The 12,364-nt window shown below is 47.1% G+C and overlaps 2 protein-coding genes across 2 annotated transcripts; one reads left to right on the forward strand and one right to left on the reverse strand.

The window, feature by feature from the left end:
* The first annotated feature begins 417 nt into the window (after positions 1–417).
* LOC128717887 (proteoglycan 4-like) lies at positions 418–6,144 on the forward strand. The gene is made up of 7 exons (XM_053811562.1): positions 418–432; positions 1,103–2,033; positions 3,270–3,398; positions 3,486–3,926; positions 4,011–4,181; positions 4,262–4,366; positions 4,748–6,144. The coding sequence occupies exons 1-7, from the start codon at positions 418–420 to the stop codon at positions 6,142–6,144; spliced, it is 3,189 nt and encodes a 1,062-aa protein (XP_053667537.1).
* A 331-nt stretch (positions 6,145–6,475) lies between these two features.
* Positions 6,476–8,611, reverse strand: LOC128706786 (integrator complex subunit 10). Its single transcript, XM_053801727.1, has 4 exons — positions 8,489–8,611; positions 8,320–8,387; positions 7,989–8,250; positions 6,476–7,909 (listed from the first exon to the last, which is right to left on the reverse strand). The coding sequence occupies exons 1-4, from the start codon at positions 8,609–8,611 to the stop codon at positions 6,476–6,478; spliced, it is 1,887 nt and encodes a 628-aa protein (XP_053657702.1).
* Between the last annotated feature and the right edge of the window lie 3,753 nt (positions 8,612–12,364).

The raw sequence follows: 12,364 nt of genomic DNA on the forward strand, positions 1-12,364 counted from the left end.
CGAAATGGACCAAATGTCTGACAGTTTGTTCACCACACAAACCAATCGGTCCAATTATCGGGCCCAGGTTCGCAGTACTATCCTACTAGGAAAATATTTGAAGGAGAACTAATCCTTTTGCTTCGTTATGTTCAACTTTTCCTTTTGTGCTCAAAAACAAGCGGGACACATAGGAGACGATTCAATTTGAATTGCAACACGCTACAAACGAGTTCGAAGGAACTTGGAACTTAAGAAATCGGCCCTTCTTCGAATCCCGGCAACTGCACAGCATCCCGAGGGCAAGAATGCCACAATTTCAATGCAAAATGCTAACAAACAAATTGCCACGGAACAAGCGGCGGTTCTGATTTGATTCGTTATTTGTCACAATGAATGGCCCGGAACAGTGGAGGACAATTTCTTTTCGGTCACAACATGTACTGTACGACTGTAGGTCTATTTTCTGGGAAATGTTTTTGCCACGACACATTAACTGGAATGTGTCTTCATTACAGCACTGAGAAGGACCACACTTTACGCGCTGATTCCAGTGAGACAGTACCGTCCAAACGTCTGACGTACTTTGAAGTTAGTTGATAAGTTTTTTTCATTTGACATTTGAATCGTGTAAGAATTCTCAGCAACCTGATTGTTTCCGAGAATTTCTTTACTAGTCGCTTCAGTGATGGGGAAAATTTAATTTGACATTCCCAAATCATCTATCACCCCCATCCAGCTATCGCTTCCTTCTTCTTGGCCGGTGGTCGTTAACCATTATTGGAGCATACAATTTCCAAACAAAGACCGAAATGCCATTCGTATGTACATCACAAAACCTGTCGGTCGGACACGGATCTTCTCACAGTTGTCTCTTTATCTGTGATGTGTATGCGTGTTGGGAGACAAGTGGAACTCGTAACGGAATTTTGGGAAACCTTTCATTCGGTTTTGGCTATAGATTTCCATATATCCTTCCAGCGTGAACGTGACCCCAGTAAATTCTCTGCCACTCGTCTACGATCTCTACAGCACATTTGCTGTGCGAATTTGCATATTACATATATTATCCAAAATGATGATAAATTCTTATCGTTTTCTTGCATCTGCTTTCTTCCATCAGACAAGCTGTACCATTGCGCAACTGTTTGGAGACAGCCAGAATGCACTCGCGCCGGTAGGCGGTAGGCGAAATGTGCTCCGCCAAGGTGATGGAGCCGCTAGCCACGATCACACCCACATCGAGACGATCGATGTCAAATGTGATCAACGCAACGGTATGCTCGTGACGGTACAGTTCGAGGATGACTTCCGGGGTGTTATCTATAGCCAGGGCTACCACAACGATCCTAAGTGCCGGTACGTGCAGGCAAACCAGGGTGGCAAACAGTTCACCTTCACCGTACCGTACGACAGGTGCGGTAGCAAGCCATCCTGTGCCGTGTGTGCCTCAGTCGACAATGTGCTCGTCATACAGACGGACGAGGAAGTGCAGGAGGCCTGGGATACGGCCCGACGCATCTCCTGCAGCCAGAGCGAGCAACAGCAGAACACGATCATCTTCAAACCGTTCGTCGTCGATCAGCTAGAAGTGGTCAATGTACCTACATCGACTGGCGGTGTCGAGTGTTGGATGGACATCCAGCGAGGTACCTACCCGAGCATTTCGCCCATCCCGAGCATTATTAAGATCGGGGAGGCGCTCAGTGTACTGGTGTACCTGCGTGATCCAAAGGGCGAATACGACGTGTCGGTAAAGGACTGCTACGCATTCGATAGTCCAGATTATGATGCGGCCACCACCGCACGCCTGCAGCTATCTGACAAGAATGGGTGCTCGCGCAAGAAGAAGCTGTTTGGGTTGTGGCAAAAGACGACGCAGACTGGCAGCTCGGGAGCTACACTGGTTGTGCACAACAGCATCAAGGCGTTCAAGTTCCCCGATCGCATGCAGGTGTTCCTCAAGTGTGATATCGAAATCTGCCGCGGTGGTTGTGGACCGCAGGTATGTGCCGAAGAGAATCTTATCAACACCGTCGAAACGACCACCAGACGTCCATCGCCAACACGCGGACGGCCAACTCAATCGACTTCGCTAGCTCCGCCCGTTCCAACACGCGGACGCCGTCCACCAGTAACGCCCGCACCATCTCAGCCAGAATATACGGTTCCGGTAACACAGCCTCCACGTCGTGGTACACGTCCTCCGCGTCCGGTGGAAACAACACCTGCAACGGCACCGTCAAGACGCACGCGTCCACCAAACACTCGGGCTCCTACGGTGGTACCAACGACGGAATTTACATGTCTGCCTGGTTCAACAGACGACCGCTGCAATGATGTAATCGTCACTCAACGTCCGGACTGTTCTCGAGGATCTCGTGATCCACGCTGTCGTTCTCGGGGCACGCGCCCGACACCTTCCACTACTCAATCTACACCTGCACCGCTCCGGTGCTTCCCCGGCTCGACGGATCCTCGTTGCCCAACAACGTTCCGTCCTACGGTAAGACCAACAAGACCTGTGCCATCTCCTACAACGCCACGATTCTCCACCACAACTGAAGAGGAGGATGATGGTGTGCCAAACTGTTTGCTTCGATCCAATGATCCTCGCTGTGAGGAAGTATCCATCTTCTTGCCGGTGATTCCACGGGAGCAGGTTACAACGAAGTCACCGATCGTGCCAACTGTACCATCGGTAACGCCGAGTACACCTTTAAATTGTTTCCCGGGCTCAAACGATCCACGTTGTAGAACACCCGTACTACGTTGTCCACCAGGAACGTCAGATCCTCGTTGTCCAGGATTTGTGCGACCACAGGAACCGAAAGATACAGCTACATATTTACCACCGGTTGAGAAACCTGTCTGCTATCCAGGATCTGCCGATCCACGATGCCCTCAAACGACCGCTGCTCCGCGATGTTATCCGGGATCAAGCGATCCTCGCTGTCCTACGACTCCACGGCCGACACCAACCACACAATCACCATTGCGTTGCTACCCAGGTTCTGTTGATCCTCGCTGTCCTCAGCCAACGACAACAACTCAGCCACCTTTACGATGCTATCCAGGTTCAACTGATCCACGTTGTCCACAAACTACTCCGCGCCCGGCGCCTACAACTACGCCTGCTCTACGTTGTTATCCAGGATCCAATGATCCTCGATGCCCTACCACGCCAAGACCACCACCAACTACACAGCCACCACTACGCTGCTATCCTGGATCGACCGATCTTCGATGCCCGCAAACTACTCCACGGCCGGTTCCAACAACTACTCCAGCCCCAGTTTGCTATCCTGGATCTACTGATCCAAGGTGCCCTCAAACTACTACACGCCCAGCTCCCACAACAACTCCTGCTCCACGTTGTTATCCAGGATCCAATGATCCTCGATGCCCTACCACGCCAAGACCACCACCAACTACACAACCACCGCTACGCTGCTATCCAGGATCGACCGACCTTCGTTGCCCGCAAACTACTCCACGACCAGTACCAACAACCACTCCAGCCCCAGTTTGCTATCCTGGATCTACTGATCCAAGGTGCCCTCAAACTACTACACGCCCAACTCCCACAACAACTCCTGCTCCTCGTTGTTACCCTGGATCAAGCGATCCTCGATGTCCAACCACTCCAAGACCACCACCAACTACACAACCACCGCTTCGCTGCTATCCGGGATCGACAGATCTTCGTTGCCCGCAAACCACTCCACGGCCTGTGCCAACAACTACACCAGCTCCGGTTTGCTATCCTGGGTCCACAGATCCACGTTGTCCGAAACCAACACCTACGACCCAACCTCCTCTGCGATGCTATCCTGGTTCAACGGATCTTCGTTGCCCTCAAACTACTCCCCGTCCAGTGCCAACGACCACACCTGCTCCACGTTGTTATCCAGGATCGAATGATCCGCGATGTCCGACGACTCCACGCCCAACTCCCACCACCCAACCCCCACTTCGCTGTTACCCAGGATCGACAGATCTTCGTTGTCCACAAACTACACCTCGTCCAGTGCCTACGACAACTGCAGCTCCTCGTTGTTATCCGGGATCAAATGATCCTCGATGCCCGACCACCCCTCGACCACCACCATCTACACAGCCACCACTTCGTTGTTATCCGGGTTCTACCGATCCTCGCTGTCCGCAAACAACTCTTCGTCCTAGTCCAAAGTGTTATCCAGGCAAGTCATGTTCGCAATATGGTATATTGCTAAATATAATGCAAATATTGACATATCTATTTTTCCATTTCTTGTTTTAGGTTCGCTTGACCCTCAGTGTTCTGACAAGCAGGATTCGGAAACATATCTGCCTCCAGTGGAAGTACCAAAGCCAACAACAACTCAACGTCCGGCTTGCTATCCTGGTGAGCACAATGCTTATATAAATGTGTAATGAAAGAAAATCATGTTAGTAAATTGTATTTACGATTGTATTACAGGGTCGACTGATCCTCGATGCCCATCGACAACACGCCCTACTCCACCCACAACGTCGGCTCCTCGTTGTTATCCAGGATCCAATGATCCTCGATGCCCACAAACCACCCCTCGGCCAGTACCAACGACTACACCTGCTCTACGTTGTTATCCAGGATCCAACGATCCTCGATGCCCTACCACTCCAAGGCCAACACCTACCACTCAGCCACCACTACGCTGCTATCCAGGCTCTACAGATCTTCGTTGCCCACAAACCACCCCTCGGCCAGTACCAACGACTACACCTGCTCTACGTTGTTATCCAGGATCCAATGATCCTCGATGCCCTACCACACCAAGACCACCACCAACTACACAACCACCGCTACGCTGCTATCCAGGATCGACCGATCTTCGTTGCCCGCAAACTACTCCACGACCGGTTCCAACAACCACTCCAGCCCCTGTTTGCTATCCTGGATCTACTGATCCAAGGTGCCCTCAAACTACTACACGCCCAGCTCCCACAACAACTCCTGCTCCTCGTTGTTACCCTGGATCAAGCGATCCTCGATGTCCAACCACTCCAAGACCACCACCAACTACACAACCACCGCTACGCTGCTATCCGGGATCGACCGATCTTCGTTGCCCGCAAACAACTCCACGGCCTGTGCCAACAACTACACCAGCTCCGGTTTGCTATCCTGGGTCCACAGATCCACGTTGTCCGAAACCAACACCTACGACCCAACCTCCTCTGCGATGCTATCCCGGTTCAACGGATCTTCGTTGCCCACAAACTACCCCCCGTCCAGTGCCAACGACCACATCTGCTCCACGTTGTTATCCAGGATCGAATGATCCGCGATGTCCGACGACTCCACGCCCAACTCCCACCACTCAGCCCCCACTTCGCTGTTACCCAGGATCGACAGATCTTCGTTGTCCACAAACTACACCTCGTCCAGCTCCCACAACAACTCCTGGTCTACGTTGTTATCCAGGTTCGAGCGATCCTCGATGCCCGACCACCCCTCGCCCGCCACCATCTACACAGCCACCACTTCGTTGTTATCCGGGTTCAAATGATCCAAGATGTCCTCAAACTACTCCACGACCAGTACCATCAACTACTCCTGCACTTCGATGTTTCCCAGGATCGACCGATCCGCGCTGTCCAACGACACCGAGACCTACATTGCCACCAACTCAACCACCACTCCGTTGCTACCCAGGATCGAATGATCCACGCTGTCCACAAACCACTCCCCGACCCGTACCAACGACACGTCAACCGTGCTATCCCGGTTCCCTGGATCCCGCTTGTCCGCGTCCATTTGTCACAACCACTCCGTCTTCGTGCTACCCAGGCTCACCCGATCCCAACTGCCCGCAGCCTTATCGACCAAGCAGCACTAATCCTCCTGCTACTTATCTGCCACCATTCCCTGCTGAATCTGGAGCCCGCTCGGTACGACATCTTAGCCCAGAAACATTGAGCGATATTAACGCATTGGCCGATTCAACGGACTCTGCTGCGGCTTCGGTCGGTTCGGCACCGGCAGACACAGAAGGTGTACCGGATTCATCGTCACTGGCCAGTACAGCACGTGCAAAGCGTGACACCAACCTGGTTAACGATTTGGACGGAGAACCGGCAAAGGAAATCATCTCCATTACGCTAAACATTAAGGGCTATCAGTTTGAGCCAGATTCGTAAACTCGTCGTCATGTTGAATTGCTATCCTCTGCTTAATACTCATCCGTACCAATAAACGGAAGCCAATATATTCAACGGCGTAGCCAAAAGACAGAGGGATTACTGTTCAGACAATTTCTTCATCACTTACTGCCGGATAGGGTCTTTGTCTACGCGCGTTGAGCTAGATGTAGCGATCGTTGTAAATAAATTAAATAAATTTCTCCCCAAACGTCCATCCAATGGGCGAGTATGGCTATAATTATAAAAAAAAACTCAATTATCATAATTGCTCTGTTACCAAGCGCGTACGTACGGCTTCGGTATGGTTCTTTATTGGCGCACCTGAGTTTCATTTGTCGAATACATTCTGCACAAGCGTTACCTGTTGTTGCTGTAGAAATTGTATCAATAGTTCGTCGATATCGTCATTACTACGGGCGACTTGCTGTCGAATTATTTGCTTGAAGTCCTCCTTAACACCCTTATCTGCACCGCGCGTTCCAATGCGTCGGGCACCGGTTGCAAGGCTCTGCTGAGGCATGGCCAGCTCCAGCTTCACATCGGGCGAGTGCGTCCACAAATGCATAAATTCTTCAATAATTTCCGCCTGAACGACGTAGCTCGTGAAATGTAGATACGCAAACAGGCGACGCGTTTTGATGATTTCGATAATAATCTCCACGGTCGTTGATTCGTGCGGCCAGTTCAGTTGAGAAAGTACCAGCAGATTTCCCAGCAGCGAACTGCTGCACTCCATGTCGATCAGTTTCGGTTTAAGCAGCACTATAAGCGTTTGCACAAGGTAGTGCAGAATGGCACGTTTCGTCAACGGCATCAGCATAAGAACGCGAGCCGTCTGACCTAGCGAAACGTTTTCCAGGTAGTAACCACGGGAAGGAGCGTGCGGAAGATGCTTTAGAATCGTACCCAGCTGTTCGAACAAATGGACCGAGGGTGGACCCTGCACGAGTGTGAGTGCAAACTCGCGTACCGATTTCTCCAACTGTGTCATCGTAGTTCCGGTGGACGCTTGAAGCAGGGTGGCCGTTTCTTCATGCTGGCCGGCGCACACATACAGATCGATCAGGAACTTCTGCACCCAACCCGATAGTTGCGGTATGCAGAGAATCAGCTGCGCAAAATCGGCTTTCATAACATCGTTCGAATGTAGCAGCTGCCAGCAGCTTTGACAGGCAAGCAGACAATTTGGGGCGTCCGGACTTACCGGGGCGTTAACCAGAATGTGTGGAATCTCGAGTACACCTTCGTGCGCACGACGCTTCACGTCCGGTGCTGCATCTTTGAGTGCTTCGACCAGTATCACCTCGGTTTCGGTAATGCCGTCCTTTGAACGGAGCTTCGAATACCCAATGTAATCCTGCAGCGCCAGCACGAACACGATCGTCGCACAGAACAGTATCTGTTTGCTCTCTGTCGACCGGAACGGATCGAGATTGTAGATGTGAATGATCTTCTGACAGTATACATCTTTGCTCCAACTTTTCTTGTACAGCACAAACGGTTCCCATTTGAGAATCTTTCCGCAAAAGTCCAGTATCTCAAAAATTTTCTTCCAACAGTCTGCCGAGGTTCGCGCTCGATCCTCTGTATCGTTCAACATCTGGTTCAAGTAGTACTCGAAACATACCGCCATCAGCCGGTGCACAAGTTTGGGAGCCAGTTCCGGTGCGCGGTTGTACACCAGCGGTATCGCTTCGTTAAACAACATCTCCTTGAAGCTAGGCATGGTTACATTCTGTATCAAGGTTTCCAGCAAACGAGGCTAATGAACAAAAAAAAAGACAAACACGATAAGTTTACGCGTTTGGGTATCCTTAACAGGTTTGCAACGATGTACATACCGCATGCGTCGAAATAGCCTGTGGAAAACGTTTCAGCAACAACAATATCAACCGGCAATGGTCAAGATTGTTGTTCGAATGGGCGGCCGTTAGCAGCAGAATCTGGTGTTGCACCTCGTACGAAATGTATTGGAACATTTTCACATAAAACTCTTGCTCCGGTGTCGTACATCCTTCCGGGATGCGCAGTGCATTCGTCATAAGCGATATCTCGTTCAACAAACTGGTCGGCGTTTGATGAGCTCCATGGAACGTCATTACACTACAATGATAGTAAAAGCATAATAATGGGGTGTGAGACGACGACGTCGACGCCACGAGCAATGCTTACATGTAACTTAGACATTTGGCCGCTTCCTCGAAATTGTTTGCATTCTTTTCGATTTCGTACGCCTCAAACTAGGAATGGAATAGAAAACACGTTACATCAGCAGTAGCAACTAATAAAAAGACATAATCTAATGCAACTATTAAGCTGCAAATCCAGCTATCGCACTAACCTGCACACCAAAGTCGTTCGGGAAGAGTGTTTTGGCGGCTATTATCCATGCTTTCGCCTTGTACGGATCGGTGGATTCTTTTGCACGCGCTATAAGATACTTTTCGTTCGATATCACGTCCATTGGTACGACGGTGTTTAGGGGGCGGAAGAACGTAATCAAATAGTGTTCGGGACACGGAACGTGCTTCAAAGCGGTTGACCGGTTGATAAGCAAATTATCTTTTTTTTTGTCTGCCAACCACCTGGAATGGTTAGCAATTATCTATTCTATGCGATGTTTGGTCCGTTCGATTGTCCGGCTTTTTATTTCATTTTTTACTGTCTGGCCCTAGCAGTAATCTAAAGAAGAAACACAAGCAAATACGATTATTGTTGAGGTGGAAATCAAAAATTTTATGTTTGCTAAAAATACCGCACCTTTGTAAACAACCAACTAAACATCAACAATATGTTGTCGGAAAGAAGCTGTCACGGAAACGGAACGATTTTGACATTTGTCGGAAGGCGTACAGTGCTTGCCATCATTGCACCCAGAGGCTTTTCTAAAAAATTATCATCAAAACTGGTAATATTCAATTTGTACTTTGAACGATAAAATGATATCAAAGATTTTATATTTATTTGAAATAATATTTCATCGCATTTAGCTTTAAAATACTCGCTACTGCTACGCTACTAATACTCGCCAAACAGAACGAGAACGTTTGATTAATTCATACAGTTATTCAATTGTTTCAAGAATTAGCGAACTTTTTTAACATTCTGTTTTATTTATATGACAGCCTTCCAAGATAAAATGCTTTTGATTCATTAAGTTTATTGAATAACCATTGCCAATGTCTTCTCGAACCCTGTAATAACCTCGCGCCCTTGTGTTGGTATACGTTCCGTTCCTTGTGTTCAACAAATCTCCAACCTCTTTCATTCCACACAGTTTCTTTTTCATTTAAATTTCTATCGCCTGCGAGTACAGTCGGGTCGTGTTAAGTTGCTGCTGCATTTGTTTGCAAACGTTGTATTCTGCGGAGCATTTCACGGTACAATTCTAGTTTACAGTGGATCAATTCGTTACTATCTGCATACCTTCTTCGAATAAATTTACGTGCTATAAATCGCGCCATTTCTGAAGGCGATCGGTGTGATCCTGCTTCTGGAACGCTTCTTGTGATTTATGTTTCTGAAAGGAGGAAAGGGAAAGTGTTGTCAAGATGTGTATTATTTAGTCGTTCAAGTCATTTCTGTGGTTAAAAGATTATGCCCACAGTAGTGAATATTTCGTGAAGATCGTTTTCGGAATATGTTTACATATATTCAACTGTGAACCATTTGGTAGCATTGATCGGAGTGATATCTCGGGTGAAGTTTTGTGTTGTAGAAGCAAGAGCCATGGCGTGTGTATTATTTTTATCGCTCTATCGCACTGTCTGTTGTAAATTATGAAGTAGGGTTTTATTTTTATTCCTGCTAACCCCGATCATGTTGCTGCCAAAGCAAGATCACGAAAAACAAAATGTTTGCATCCTGTGCTACAAGCGCCACATCCGTGATCGTGCTGAAAGTGCTACGTGTGTGTATGTGTTGTGTATCGAGAAGAAAGGGAGAAGAAGACAGGTTTTTCATTTTGGGCCCCGACGTCTCTCGAACGGTGGAGCAAAACACTAGCAGAACCGGTTCCATCCGATCATCCCGTGGTTGGGCTCAAAGGGTCAGCCACACTTGCCTTACCCACCCCATCCCGGAATGATCGGTCGATCGTTCCGTCAGAAATGCCACTGGTGACCCCACAGGCAGCAATGACAAAAGAAAAGCCATCCCGCCTAGCCATTCGAAATGTGTGTCTCCTAGGACCCCAGTCAGAAGAAATGTGTATAAGTGCGGTACGGACCATAAACCGTGCCTTTAACCTAAGTGCGCCTGTGTTTGTGTACGTGAGTAGGCGGTAAAGTCCAGTGTGGACAGAACTGGCCCAGCATTAATCATCCGGCATGGGTGATGGCAATCGTCTCCCAAAACAATAGCACATAAAATCTGACGAATTCACTTACGGAGCAGATCGCCACTGTTCCGTCCAGTTCATGGCAGGAAATCGCAACAAGGAAAAGCAATTCCACATGAATACGTCAACAAATAACAAGCGGATTGCGAAGTTGTATTGTGAAAGTAAAAAATATTGTCTTCATGCAGTGAGACATTATGTGCATTGTTTTATAGTTCATATCTCTTAACGTTTCTTGACGGATAAAAATATATAAACAATTTATGTTTGTTTAATAATTTAGGTTATTTAGGGTAAAACTATGTTGAAGATTTGTTTCGACCCGTGACAAAGTTTGATTAGCGACAATTTCATCTGTCTAACAACAATTCAATTGAAAAGTGCAAAGAAGCATATTGCAACATTTTATTTGTTGTAAAAGGTAAGCTTAAAGTAGTTAAATTAGTTATAAATCTTTTATACTACAATATTATACCACAAACTGATGATATTGTTGTAATGTTATGGGAATAATATTGACTATTACACTGTACTAAACTGTTTTGCTTAAGGAACCTTTTGAGAACAGTCATTCATTTGAATCTTTTTGTGAAGATTCATTAAAATAATCAATCTTCAACTCATTAGTCGTGTCCATTTAATGAATCTTTGAGAAATCTTGTATTAGGATTCCTGAATATACGAGGTTTCATCAATCTTTCAAAGATTTTTCAAACATTCATCTCTCAATTAGACATTCATAGGTCAACGTTGGACCAATATACCACCGGTCCGTGTATTGGTAATGGCACCGGATGTCACACGACAGGACCGGTCCAAAATCCCATCCGGATCAAGCGTATGCAGGATCAACTGCTGGTGAATAGAACCAAAGAAAGCCACAAATGGCAGACCTTAGAAGATCTATTGAGGTTGTTTTTTGTGCCGATAAAGTGCAAGTTCAGTGTCAAAATTCAGTTCAAAGTTTCATTCCTTTTTAAAAACCTAAATCAGATACACCAAACAATATTACAAGCACGATCAATTCTATCAATGAAGGCAAAAAAAACTTACAAAATCCGACTGTCTGAGTACCAAAGCTGCATCATTACACTAGCCAAGACATTGAAGATCTTGTTGCAACCACGCATAACATGAAAATCCAATTAATCAAGGCCACCCAACCCCAACCATTCGCGCCCATACGACTATTATTAATTACCGCCAATAGCCAATTGTACAGACAATTAATCCAAATGCAATTGCTCTTTTAAGCCACGATCTTTCATTCCCGTTCACCCCAAAGTCATGCGTTTTGTCTTTAGACTTTTATAGCTTCTTTCTCCTTTAAAGGCAAGAATGATGCATGGGTAACGTCTGGAGGAAACTATTGGCAATTACTTCCGTTGGACAATAACAACAAGCTGTGCATATATATTAACCACGTCATCACGACCTCCGGGCTGTTGACACTTTAAGCGTTATTCAGCTGATGTTGTTTATCGTTTTTGTAACTGTTTGCATCTCACACCCCATACCCGATTGATGGAAAAGAAAATAAGATAGCCAAAAGTACCGCCGTCGTTGCGTCTTACCTCACTGCATGAAGTTGATTGTGGTTTATTTCTTCTTCTATGCGTTAGCTCTAAGTGCCGTTCTTGATGCAGGGCATGATGAATGCGTGACTCAGAATCGCTGAAGATCGTTGGAAGTTTTATTTCACACTTTTTTCCATTTTTCCATTGTAAAAGTGTTTTTAATAAAGCGAAACAAATTACAACACAAAAACTCTTTTACCATCTCGTACCCAGCTCGTATGCTGCCACGCATTCAAAAGTGTTGAATTCCATTGCATTTAAATTCGTACACTCCCTGAGCGGCATGAAGAAAGTTTCCCAG

The sequence above is a fragment of the Anopheles marshallii genome, chromosome 2, assembly GCF_943734725.1.
Source record: "Anopheles marshallii chromosome 2, idAnoMarsDA_429_01, whole genome shotgun sequence".
Taxonomy (NCBI): domain Eukaryota; kingdom Metazoa; phylum Arthropoda; class Insecta; order Diptera; family Culicidae; genus Anopheles; species Anopheles marshallii.